This window comes from Lepidochelys kempii, chromosome 21, assembly GCF_965140265.1.
Source record: "Lepidochelys kempii isolate rLepKem1 chromosome 21, rLepKem1.hap2, whole genome shotgun sequence".
Classification (NCBI taxonomy): Eukaryota; Metazoa; Chordata; order Testudines; family Cheloniidae; genus Lepidochelys; species Lepidochelys kempii.
This window is the reverse complement of record NC_133276.1, coordinates 11,969,984-11,984,004: the sequence shown is the minus strand read 5'-3', so window position 1 is coordinate 11,984,004 and position 14,021 is coordinate 11,969,984. Positions and strand designations below refer to the sequence as shown.

Sequence of the window (14,021 nt, the reverse complement as noted above, 5' to 3'; positions counted from 1 at the left end):
ATCCCTGACCTAAAGAAGCAGAAGAATCGCTGTTTTAATAGCGCACCGTTTAAACACACAAAGAAGGTCACCTTACTGAGAAATAAGGGATATTTTATACTTGTAAGGAATCTGCAATAAACACAAGAAGGATACAATAGGGATATGCGGCATATTGTGCCACTGACCAAACCCAGAACGCAATAATTTTGCCAGACTGACAAGGTGTGGGACTCCCAGCAATTGACAACAAGATAGTTCTAGTAATGACAGGTACCAATAAAGAGGAAGAGTTCTGCCTCCTTTTGCACAGTAATGATTTCTCATGTGGGACACACCTAGCCATGTCTGGAGCACAAGAAGTCATCACTGAAAATTTTATTTCCTTGTGAAATGTGTGAAAGTGAAGAGCTCTAATTTACATTTCAAAAGACAAAATAAAGTTTTTAAAAGGATACGGTCTGTACCAGGAAACAATGTTCTTCCAGTCAACAGCTCAGCCATAATGCACCCCACTGACCAAATATCAACTGAACAAAACAAAAACAAAAACAAAAAAATAAATGTAGTCTAGGAAAAATAAAATCTCAACAGAATTACCTTCTTCAATAAGTAGAAATAACTCCATGCTTTGGCGTTAAATACAAATTATACCATGTCCCAGGCCAGCCAACAATGTTCCGTGACCATCAGCTGATACTTGACGAAGCAAACCTAATACCAAATTAGATGAAAGTTTCCCCAGCTGGGCATAATGCCCATCAGGCATCAAAGTCCACAGACGAAGAGGGAAAAGCCTGTTCGAGGCAGACAGATCTCTGTGGGATGGATTTGCACAGCTGCAAGAGGGCCTGGTCTTACTCCTGTCATACCCAAATGGAAACAGATGGAAAGAGAAAGCCACAAAAACATTCAGGGGGATGTATGCACAAGTAAAGAGGAGAGCGTGACAGGAGAACACAAAAAGAAATAAGAGGTATGAAATCAAAGGAGCAGATTTATACTATCTATTTCTATAGGAAGTCATGACCTGGCAAAATGAGAGGAATATCTATGAGGCCAGATATTTTGCTCATTATAATCTCAAGAATTGTAAGTGAATTATTTAAATGAAATCCTGTGAATGCTAATGTAATGATACTCAAGCTGTGGTCCATGGACAGCTGGCTGGCCACACAACACTGCCTCCTCCCATTCAGCTTTACTCAAGTACAGTTGCTATAGTTGCCCCAGTGGTTCATTTACAAATGGAAGGGGAGGGGGGGTAGTGTCCATAAAACAATCCCTATCAAGATGAGAGCTACACGATAAAAAATGAGAACCCCTCTGCTAATGTACCTGTCTGGTTGTAATGCATCCAGTTCAGCATGATCTCAGGAGCCCTGTACCACCTGGTAGCCACATACCCAGTCATCTCATCATCCGTGTGCCGGGCCAAACCAAAATCCAGAATCTGCAGAACAATAAAAGAAAGCTGCACATTGTTGTAATGGAAAAATGAAACCTAAATTCTTTAGAACAAATAATCAGGCAGTTTTGAGACTGGGTGGAGAAAGAACTGGATGGAATGATGCAAAGAGTAGATTATGGAACACAAATTAAGGCACTAGACAAAAATACAATAGACCTCGAGTACCAGCATTTATGCAGAGTTGTGTGTGCATAACTTGCCTCTAACTCTACTGTACTCAATTCCAAGCCAGAGTTGTTAGCTTTTACTCTCATGAGCACTAAATTCACACAACACGTAAAAAGTTCAATAGAAGTTTTGCACAAACTTCCTTTCAGCCCCTTGAAAACATACAACAGGTGAGGACTAAAGTATTCCAGGCATTTTAAGTTGAGCTATTAAGAAGCTGATTTGCTTATATAACTTCTGCATCTTCAATGTCCACCATAACTACTCAAACCACAAGTCAAACTAAGTGCATACTATCACCAGATTACCTTCAGCTCACAGTCTTCATTTACAGCTAAGTTACTAGGTTTTAAGTCCTAAAAAAGAAGGAAACAATATTAGCATCAGCCTTGCATAATAACGTATTAGCTGCAGTTACAGCAGAGTCTATACATTGTCTGCGTTTGGCATTAACAACCATTTAAATAAGAATGCAACTTTCTTTTTGGGTGGGGGGGTCTCATTCTAGAGCCAATTTTTACTGAGTTTTCTGCTGTTCTCATAGGCCTTCTGTATAAGCAGCAGTCAGTCTTTCAAGATTCTTTCATAAAAGGCTAATTAAGCCTCAATACCTCTATTAAGGTAATGGAGAGGAGTAATGCAATTTACCCAAAGACACAGCAAGTCAAAGCAGAGCTGGGAACAGAACCCAGGAATCTTAATGTCATTTTCCCCACTACAAGACAACTTCCTGCAATATTCCCCAAAAGCTTTCATCCCAATTCTAAAGCTGCTGTGATGAACGGATTCAATGTCACACCTTTTAAATTATTGATTTCCATACATTTTAAACAAAGTTATCCTAGTACAAATACTCACTCTGTGTATTATGTCAGCCGAATGGATGTACTGTAACACAAGATGACAGATTTTTACAGATCAGTATGGAGTAAACATCCTCCCATGTCCTTACTACTAGAGCATATTAACCCCCGCCCCGCACACACAATTAATTTGCAGCAGGAATTAAGTGGGACTTAAGTGGTGCATAGGCCTTCCAAGGGTCATATGCACAAAGGCGTTTCATACTTAGTCTGTCTCCTTCCAGACACTGAAGAATTCACTGTTACCAACAATGAAACTAGAATAATGATATAAATTGCAGGGATAAAAGATCCACTATGATAGTGCACAGAACAGCTCTTATTCATAACCTTCCAGACTCAGCCCATTGCTATGCATAATGTGAGAACATACTCACATTGTGAGTTTCTGGTGGAGCACTATAACAATACTGAATCATTAAGTGGACAGGAGAAAGGGCAACAGAAGGTTACCCTACATGAACTAAGAGAGTGAATAAACTCCACAATCCATTCATGTTAATCTCTGTAAGGGGGATTGTACAGTTCAGGAATTTCCATCTCCTCAGTATTTTGATAGGACTGGTACAAGTACCTTCAGACCCCGAAGAATTTGGTATATAAGAAACTGTACATGGTCATCTGTGAGCTTCTGGCATTTCACAATATTGTTCAGATCAGCCCCCATGAGGTGGGTCACCAGGTACCTAGAAACAAAAGAAAAGGTAGGACAGGGAGAGCCACCAGGAAATACCCTTTTCTCCCACGAAAGACAATTACTAAGCAAACTAGCATTCCCACAGGGCTTAAATGAAGCTTTGCTTCATATGGAACAGGATATTAGAATAACTGACCACTATGGATGGTTTCAGAGTAACAGCCGTGTTAGTCTGTATTCGCAAAAAGAAAAGGAGTACTTTTGGCACCTTAGAGACTAACCAATTTATTAGAGCATAAGCTTTCGTGAGCTACAGCTCAGCTGTAGCTCACGAAAGCTTATGCTCTAATAAATTGGTTAGTCTCTAAGGTGCCAAAAGTACTCCTTTTCTTTTTGACCACTATGGAGACATCCTTCCTGTTCCTCACACACTCCTGAACAACATGTTTTCTTGTTCAATACACATGACTAAAAGGCAGCTCCATTTAATACTCCTCTTTTCTTTCCATAACCCTTCCTCAACTAAGAAATATCTGAAATAGCAGAGCGATTTTCTTCATTTGCATGGCATTGGGAACATACTGGGACATTTGCCAGTCCAGCTGAGTGGCCATACCAATGCTTCACAGGAAAGCAGAATACCCATGCTGAACTATGGGATGGAATAGTGGGTGGGGCAAGAAACTCCTCCCTGACCCAGTGGCAATGTCGGCTTATGTCCTGAAGCATGAAATTGAATGCCAGTTTTCTTTGGGATATGAAGTGTCCACTGCTTTCCAAACTACCCATATCCATACAAACAAGCAAAAATATTGGTTTGTAAAGTCCTGGACTACACTACTTCAATCCCATATGTTCGGTGAGCAAAATAAGATACACTGAGTCTACACTAGGAGGATTTGCTGATTTAGCTATTCCGGCCAAATTTACTAATGCAGATGTGGTTCTATCAAATGTAAAATGATTGGACAAGGTTTTCCTCAGTTATGACACCCTAACAATAAAGGTGTTCAGGGGTCCATAGAGTCTGCCTTTTTTTCCACCTTGTAACAACTACAAAGAGATTAAAAAGCCAAGAAATTGTATTTTAAACACCAACAATAATTTTCTGTATAAGGATTTTACTCTAATTATTGCTAGTTACTTTCAATGATAAATGCACCTTAGTAATGATATTCCAAAGACACAATAGGTAACTGGCCAGCCATCCAAATATAAATGCACAAAAAACCCCCACCAATACTTTCTATTTTTGTTCTTCTCAGTAAGAAATTTACATCAAAGAATAATAAATTCTAGTGAAACTAGAAGCTATGCCCCCACACAGTCTCACTATACTTTCATACTGACTTGGTCCTCTTTTTCCATTAGTGCAAACAGGCAGAGTACCATTTCTAGACCATCTAAATGTACCCAAAGACATGATTCAGTACATCCAAGAGAAAGAGCAGATTGTGAAAGACCATTTGCAATGTAATAGTTTTACATTAGGAAGCCCAAAACCACCTAACTTCAGAAGTTTAGTATTTTTCATAAAATTAAGTGTTAAAAAAACCGTGCTGAAATTTTTTAAAGTTTCAATTTAATTTGTAATTGTGGAAGCAATCTTCTCTGCTGGTTCCCACAGTACCTCAAATAAGATACTCTGGACTCTGCTGATTCTGTAGTGCTTCTCCTAATAGACATTGCTGCCACAAACCCATAAAGAACATAACAATGTTTTGCTATGAAGTAGTATATGAGCAGAGGAGTCCCTGTATATTCTCCCCTATTCCCTCTGGTAGCAAAGGTCCTTTACCAAGCTCAGAAGCAAGGGTTTTGTCAAATTCTGAATGGTACAGATTTTGTTTACAGTGCTAAGGATGGCAGGGGCCAATTACATTAAACTCTCACTGTATAGTAGTATATAAAACTTGGAGATCTCTTCCCCCATCAGAAGTCTATGGGTATGTCGACAATGCAAAAATAAAACCACCCCACAACCTGCAGCAGAGAGTCTCAGAGCCCAGGGTCAATGGACTTGAGGTCAAATTATGGGGCCAAAAATAGTATTGCAGACATTCCTGTTCGGGCTAGAGCCCAGGCTCTGAAACCCAAGGGGGATGAGTCTCTGACAATTAGCAACCACGCATAAATGCAGAGACTTCTACCCTGAAGGCAGATGTTTATATTATGGCATCAAGAGCACCTTAAAAACACCAGAAGTAATGTTTTTAAGAGACCTTAAATTCCACCTTCAGAAGTGTCTTTGGCATTTCAGTTCCTAAGTTCCTAGTCACTTTTGTAAATTTTACCCAAGAACTTTAAATTGGCTTGCTCAGAAGAAAAATCTCTGTGGGAGAGAATCTAAAAATTGGAGATCTTCTATAGTATAGTTTTGTACTTGTTTATGCAAGCCAGGTTCTTCACATTGGAGACCCTTCCCTGCTGAAGGCAAACCCACATCTAAAATCATGGGCATCAAACCATGGGCAGTTTTCCTTGTTGCCATAGTCACTTTTGCATAGTGCATTTGTATCCTACCAATTCAGAAACGCTAGTGTTGTATGAGGAATACTGCCACTCATTCAGTCTGGTTTGAGCTGATGGGCAACTGTGACCTTTCTTCTGTATGGCCTAAGTTCAAAGCACTCCACTGGTCTTAACTCGGAAATCCTTGATTGTCTAGCTGAAGAAGTATCCCTTAGCTATCTTGGACTCTCAGGCGTGGTAATGTGTAGCTTTTAATTCAATTCCTGTGGAGATCTGCAAAGTATCTGAAAAGTCTTCAGGCTCATTAAGCAGCATCCACATAATAGGGATTTCTTTTGTTACCATAAACGTCTCCTTCATTCCATGTGGCAAGCAAAGAATGTTGTGTCAATGCATCAGGGCCTGGGACACTGGCATTAGTACAGCACCCTGAATCACAAGTTACACCTAGCTCTTACGTTGCTTTCATCCATTTCTATCACATTGCTTTATAAAAAGGTGGTTAAACCACCACCATCTTCTGTAGATGGAAAAAGAGGCACAGAGGGGATACGTCCATATGCATGAATTGCAGCAATGGCAATATGATGAAACAAAGGACATGAAGGAGATAAACAGCTACCCATGTACCCCTGGTGTGGGGATATGACCCAGCATGGAAGTGAGCATGACTTGAGGTGACCTCAATGTCCTAAAGCATGACACAGCTGAACACTTCAAAGGGGTCAAAGCGCAACCTTAGGACTTCATGCCTAACTTGTGTTGAAACCAAGCACACAATTAACACCCAGCCAGCTCGCTCAACTATGGCATTATAAGATACTTTTTCCTCTAAACTTTCTAGCTGACTTAGCCTTGTTCTTGGACTCGGGTGCCCAGAAAAGTGTTAAATGCTCACCCCAAGTCTTGACTAGACTTGCGGAATTCAGATAAGACAGCTGTGGTTCTTCCCTAAACATTGAAAATGGCAACCATATTGTTGGCCATTGAACCAGTGTATTCGCCACTGTGCAAGCCAAAGGGCTGCTTCCTTTTTGATGGGGAGGGGCAAAGAAAAACAAAATGGAGGCAGGCGACCTAAAGTGGTAAGACCAGATGACTGAGAAAGAGGCACAACGATCAAATTTTATTTTATTTAAAGAAAGCTGAAGGCACTACACTTACCATAGTTTTATTGGGCCAAAAGAGAGATATAAACAAGTAGTAACTGAAAGATAAAATAGCTATTGTGGCTCCATTTAGCTAGTGCATAGTAATGTAAGGGACTCATGGCTGGAAACAAGAGATCCTGGCCTGTTTAGCAGGAGCAGGAATGAGCCAACCAAGTATTGTCTGGTAACGGATTTTACCTAGGAGAATCCTGCAAGACATGTTAATGGAGCACAGACTCAACAGTAAAGATCTGCTTTAAATATGCCTTTGAAGAAAATACAAATACCCCATTTGTCAAATGCTACTATCTGCAAGCCAGCGAGGAGGTCACAGGCCCCAGAGACCACTATCCTTCATATGCCAATGGACTAGCTGAAAGCAGACTTGTAAGAGCACTCCACATTAGGCATACAACAGTCAACAGAGTAATGTCCTTTACGCTCTCTTGTCCTTTGTGCTGCAGAATCACACTTGTGTGGAATCCAAGAACAACTTATGGGTCTAGATATCCATTTATCCACTTCCCCTCTGTCTCACCCTCCATCTGTCAGGATCAAAGACTGTATTTATACAGCATATGACAATGCCTTGTCAACTGCTTGCAGCAGCTCACAGCTGTATCCTGCTACAAGCCATTCCCAGGAACAACACGATTCCAGAAATATAAACCTGTTCCATACGGGGCTGGAATTTGGTGATAAACTATAGGTTTCAGAGTAACAGCCGTGTTAGTCTGTATTCGCAAAAAGAAAAGGAGTACTTGTGGCACCTTAGAGACTAACCAATTTATTTGAGCATGAGCTTTCGTGAGCTACAGCTCACTTCATCGGATGCATACTGTGGAAACTGCAGCAGACTTTATATATACACAGAGAATATGAAACAATACCTCCTCCCACCCCACTGTCCTGCTGGTAATAGCTTATCTAAAGTGATCATCAGGTGGGCCATTTCCAGCACAAATCCAGGTTTTCTCACCCTCCACCCCCCCCACACAAATTCACTCTCAAATTTGTGGGGGGGGGTGGAGGGTGAGAAAACCTGGATTTGTGCTGGAAATGGCCCACCTGATGATCACTTTAGATAAGCTATTACCAGCAGGACAGTGGGGTGGGAGGAGGTATTGTTTCATATTCTCTGTGTATATATAAAGTCTGCTGCAGTTTCCACAGTATGCATCCGATGAAGTGAGCTGTAGCTCACGAAAGCTCATGCTCAAATAAATTGGTTAGTCTCTAAGGTGCCACAAGTACTCCTTTTCTTTTTGTGATAAACTATAGCAGTTTTGGAGTCACTAAAGTAACCAAAAAAGACTGCTTTCATACTCTCTTTCCAGGTTAATTTCAATCTATAGGCACAGACTCACTGTTTCTCAAAGTTAATTGGTTTCATCTTTAATCCAACATGAGACACAAATATCTACTGGATCATATCTTTTAAAAAATGTATGAATGGCTTGGCACAGGTGGTCTCATTCCAGATAAGGTAAATGCTAATTTCCCAACCCTGTCAATCTCTTCCAAAGCACTCATACCCCCCAAGGCAGGTATCGACTGCATTGCCTGAGCAGCACAAAGGGAGCTGACCAGGACACCCCACTCTATATGCTATGGCTTTGAAGAACTCGTGAATGCACTGCCCCTTTCCTGCTTTTTTGTCATTTAAAAAGGGTGATTATTTTACATCATTAGACGAGACTAATGGAGCTAAAATGGGGATTTTCAAAAGGCACTAAAGGGAACTGGGTGCCTTTGAAAACCCCAGCCTAAATATGTATAGGTTGGCTCAGTAAAGAGTAAACAGTGATGGGAGGAACACAAAGGACGTCTACTAGTACCTGAAGGGTGTAAATATAGAACAGGGGAAGAGTTGTTTATGGCATAAAAAGGAGATATAATTAGAAGTGAGAGTTTCTGGACAAGGAGAATGATTAGGCCTTGAAATAATCTCACATGCGATGTAGAAGAAGTCCCAACACTTCAGAGGTTTAAAACTAGACTAGACAAGGTGCTAGTAAAAGCACTATAGGGAACAATCCTACACTGGCAGGAGGAAGGATAAGATGATTAATAAGAAATTAGAGATAGAAAAGACCTGTGATTCCAAAACAAAATTTAACTATAATCCTCACAATCCTTCCAAATTTCAACCATGTACCAAGTGCAGCTAGCACTACTATAGTAGTTTGTGTGCTTGGGGGGGGGGGGAGGAAGGAGGGGAAAGCAGGAGAGAGAGAGGGAGAAGAGGAGCAGGGGAATATGTGACAGTCTTCAAACACGTTAAGGGCTGTTATAAAGAGAATGATCAACTCTTCTCTATGTCCACTGAAGGTAGGACAAGTAGTAATGGGCTTAATCTGAAGCAAGGGAGATTTAGGTTAGATATTAGGAAAAGCTGGCTGTGGAATCCCCATCACTGGAGGTTTTTAAAAACAGGTTGGACAAACACCTTTCAGTGATGGTTTAGCCACAGTCAAGGGCCTGGATTATACTTCTCAAGGTTCATTCCAGCCCTACGTTTCTATAATCGTATGCTTGGGCTGCAGTTTTCAAAGATGTTACCTACACATCATTGAATTCTTCCAGTGACTTAGCAGGTGTGAACACATCCAACAGACCAATCACCTATAAAGAAAAAAAAGGCAAAAAATGAGAAAAATGTGCAATATATTTTGTAATATAATTTGATCTACTTCATAAATGGTTAGTTCCTGTACTGGAGTAGAAAAGATTCACTCCATCTCACTTTTTTCTTCCAAACACATCAAGAGGCCAGGGGAGGAGGGAAGAAATTAGTTTTCATGATCCTGAATACAGCTTATGTTCTTGTGGGGAAAAAGTTTCTAGTTTTAATACATATGGTTGCCATTTTTACCCCAATCATCCATCCAAAGAATCAAATAGGGAAAGGTGAAAAATCAAGTAATGCAACTTGATATTATCAACTGACACAAATGCTATATTCAGTGTTGTTGTAGCCACGTTGGTCCCAGGATATTAGGAGACAGGGTGGGTGAGAATATCTTTTATTGGACCAACTTCTGTCGGCGAGAGAGATAAACGTTCAAGCTTACACAGAGCTCTTCTTCGGGTCTAGGAAAGGTACTCAGAGCGTCACTGCTAAATACAAGGTGGAACAGATTGTTTTGCATAAGTAGCTGACGCGTACCGAAAGGGACCATTCAAGGTGAAGTTGGCAATTAAAAACTCCTCTGGTCACAGGGAGAAAAGGAGAAAGGGAAAGCAGCTGGTGGGAGGGACAGTTGTTAGTGCGTTACAAGTTTTTGTAATAAGCCATAAATCCAGTGTCCCTATATAGTCCGTGATTTTTAGTGTCTGGCAAAGTTATGAATTTAAGCTCCCAGGCGCATCTTTTGAAAGTGTTGTGCAAGTTTAAAATGCTACATGAAATACTATTAGGCTGTATTAGGAGGAGATCACCACCGGAGAGACATTTAAATTGTTTTAGTTAACTAAAACAGCAACGCATCCGATGAAGTGAGCTGTAGCTCACGAAAGCTTATGCTCAAATAAATTTGTTAATCTCTAAGGTGCCACAAGTCCTCCTTTTCTTCTAGCAACGCTGTGTATTCTGGATTTTTTTCTTCAACGGCAAACATATAATATTTTAACAAAACAAGCATCTGAATTTTTGAATTTAGTTAAACACTCAAGTTTTTTAAAAATCTGGTTTGTTTTTGTTAAAATTGTTTTTAACTAAAATAGTTAAATGAAATATTAAAAAAAAAAGAAAACTACTGTCAGCCAGATCAACATGAGAAATTTAAAATATTGGCTTCTGCAGCCAACTCAGTTGTCTTCACCTTCATTTTCCTGTTTGTTCATAATCTGGAAAAGAAAAACAAGCTTTCCTGCTTGTTCAGGTCCCAAACGATATTTCAGTTTGGAACAAATTGGTCCAAAGGAAGAAAATATTCTTTCTACAACAGCAGAAGAAGCTACTGCTGTTAAAAGTGAGATTATCACTTCAACAGTCTCTGAATCCAAGTGCTTAAGTGACTTCCACCAGTTCACTCGAGTGACTTTCTTTAAAACATCAGCAGCAAACATATATTTCTTGAATGGTTCTTATTCCCAAACTGGGTCTCTTTTACGACCTGCTGCCATTATAGGTTTTCCCTTCTAGAGAGAGGATGGTACGGGAATCAATGAAGGCTATACTCAGACTTACTGCCCAAACAGTTTCACTTTTGTTTCAACTGTCTGTCCCTCCCTTCTCACATTTATCTTCAGTCTTCTCCTTGTCCAGATCTATTCCGCCCCCAACAATCTTCTATTCATTAAACTTTTTGAAACTTTGTACTTTTAGAGAGAGGTAAGGTACACAAATTTGCAGAGGGACAATAGGGTTGAGGTCTGTTATTTCTCACCTCTATATATTATTTATTTAAAAACATTTTGCTGTTAACAAGCATGTTATCTCTGGAGACATAAATCCACAGTTTGAGAACTGCAAAACTAAGCATCTCTGATGGTATCTTCTAGACTCAGTACTGAGTCCCATTGGGTAGATGAAAAGATTAATCTAAATAATCTATACAGAAGCCCCTGAAAACCCATAAGATTGGGTCCCTAATCCATGAACTATTGGAACTTATTTACAAAACTTTGCTTAAACATTACGTGAATATATTGTCTCATACAAAAGAATTTATAATCCCTATTCCATTATAAGATATCTTTGAGCTATAAAGTATCTTAATTAAAACCATCTTTAGATAAAATGCTTTTTGAGGAAAAAACCTAACCAAAAAAATCCAATTTAAATAAATAAAAGCAGTTTTAAAAAAAATCATTGATTTTTATTCACCCTGTTGAAAACTGAGTCAAAGTATTCATTTAGATTTTGAGACATACCTAAATTATCTTTAATCTCGACGCCATCTTCACTGCAAAGTAGCCCCACTTCCTCTTTCCTTGTTTTCTTTTTATTTATATAACTGAAGAACTTTTTACTATTTGTTTTAATTTCCTTTTGCGAGGTCTAACTCGGCTGGAAAAGAAGTTGCTGTTTAGTACGTTCAAGGTGGAGCCAGTCTGCAAGAACAGCTCAGATTCATACCCTCACTTGTACCTTTCCTACCTATGCAACCTCCATCCTCACCTTTGAATTTTTACTGATCAAAAATCCTCATTCCCCTAAATGCAGGGCGAACTAGTACACTTGCATTACTTCCTGGAAAAAAAAATCTATTTACAGGGTCATAAGACTAACAGCTCTCAGATACGCTAGAGCAGGGGTTCTCAAACTTCATTGCACCATGACCCCCTTCTGACAACAAAAATTACTTTGTGACCCTAGGAGGTGGGACCGAAGCCTGAGCCCACCCAAACCCCATTGCCCCGGGTAGGGGGGCCAAAGCCCAAGCCCCACCGCTCCAGGGATGGGATACAAAGCTGAAGCTCAAAGGCTTCAGCCCCAGGCAGAGATCCTGCAACCTGAGTCCTGCCGCCCTGGGCTGAAGCTCTTGGGCTTTGGCTTTGTCCCTGGGCAGTGGGGCTTAGGCTTCAGCCCCGGGCACCAGCAAGTCTAAGCCAGCCCTGGTGACCCCATTCAAAGGGGGTCACAACCCACCTTGAGGTCCCGACCCACAGTTTGAGAATCGCTACACTAGAGGGTAAATTCATTTGATGGGTTTTTTTAAGGTTGCTCTCATTTTTGCCAGTTTGTTTATATTTCCCCTCTCAACAGGCAGATTTTCTAAAAGCATATCTGATAAAGGGACAGCGTTCCACTATGTATTTCTCCAATTTTAGTTCAGTTTCTCTCTTCTCTCACAGAGATTTGCTGAGTTCTGTCTACATTCACACCCCTGCAACACCAATGAAGTTTAATTGTACATGTGTAACTAGAGGTGGAATTTAGTTCTTCCACTTTCAAAGGCAGAATTTGGACAAGTCAACTTTAAGCACATGGTTTCAAGGGCACAAGTTTTGAGGAGCCAAGATTATGCTTTTGGAAAGAACATATTTAGAGAATAAATGAAACAAGTCACAATCTGAACTTCCTCAGATCTGCCCTATGCTGAATCCCAAAGATTACTCAATTTCTACACTACAATAAATACATTATTAGACAGACTTGTTCCAATCCTCTGTTCACATTAACTGTGTTATTTCATTTTCAGAACGAAAACAGCAAATTCATCCCCTGAATAGTGCAAGGGAGCAAGAATTACAAAAGTCATCACACACTTGTAAGGTTTCTTCAGAGGGTATTTCCATCTTACGTAAGAATTAGTCTGCCAAATATCTGCATCAGCCTCCAGTTTAGCACAAGACGACAGAACTTGCCTTTTCCATTCCAACTTTCCTTTTGACCATATCACTTTGAATCTGCACATTTTAAAGTGATAAGTTACAGTCTACCCTTATCTTTCATCAGAGAAGTTACAGCCACCCATTATCTACAACACTTAAATACACTCCTTCTGCAGTGTATCATTAACGCAATTCTGAGGAAATTTAATCACTACTACATTCAGAGCCCCAGCCTGACAGTGGACTATCTGTACATAGACTGATCAAAGAACAAAGCACAGTCCAAGATGCTCTGATGCCCAATTATATAACCAGTTGTTTGTAGCAGCAGAGGTATTTCATAGCAGGAGATGCTCAGAGGAAGAAGCTTTTCCTGTAAGGGGTATAGTCAATGACTGTGCCCTCACACACTGGCTGTTTAGAAATACAATTATTATCCTACAATCCTGCGTCCAATTACATAACCCTTCGCAAACAGCCTCAAAGACAACCAAAATCCAATCAGAGCATATAAGTACTATCATGGTGCCCAACGGCATTTCACTTTGTAAAATATTTCACAGATTAATCTATGTGAGACAAAATTATCAAATACTGATTTCTACTTCTATTCTAGAACACTTAATATTATGAATATGCCACTTCAGGTTCAGCAGTTAAAGCAGAGTTCAGTTTTACACTTCAACCACTTTTATGCATGAGGAATGCAACACATTCTCAAAATTATAGCACTACTCAGTACATAACAGATTTTCTGAGAATTAAAGTAAATCTATATAGCATTATGACAGGTTTCAGAGTAGCAGTCATGTTAGTCTGTATCCGCAAAAAGAAAAGGCGTACTTGTGGCACCTTAGAGACTAACAAATTTATTTGACAATAAGCTTTCGTGAGCTACAGCTCACTTCATCGGATGCATGCATGTATCGGATGCATCCGATGAAGTGAGCTGTAGCTCATGAAAGCTTATGCTCAAATAAATTTGTTAGTCTCCAAGG

General features: G+C 40.0%; 1 protein-coding gene across 3 annotated transcripts in view; it reads right to left on the bottom strand.

Moving 5' to 3' along the window:
* MAPK14 (mitogen-activated protein kinase 14) overlaps positions 1 to 14,021 on the bottom strand; it is a 47,466-nt gene that overhangs the window by 17,179 nt on the left and 16,266 nt on the right. For all 3 annotated transcript variants that reach the window (XM_073319891.1, XM_073319889.1, XM_073319888.1), the window contains exons 3-8: positions 9,308 to 9,366; positions 3,056 to 3,167; positions 2,477 to 2,506; positions 1,927 to 1,974; positions 1,318 to 1,432; positions 438 to 509 (exon numbers count right to left, since the gene is read on the bottom strand). In XM_073319891.1, coding sequence (XP_073175992.1) covers positions 438 to 509; positions 1,318 to 1,432; positions 1,927 to 1,974; positions 2,477 to 2,506; positions 3,056 to 3,167; positions 9,308 to 9,366 — 436 coding nt within the window. The remainder of the gene's footprint in view (positions 1 to 437; positions 510 to 1,317; positions 1,433 to 1,926; positions 1,975 to 2,476; positions 2,507 to 3,055; positions 3,168 to 9,307; positions 9,367 to 14,021) is intronic.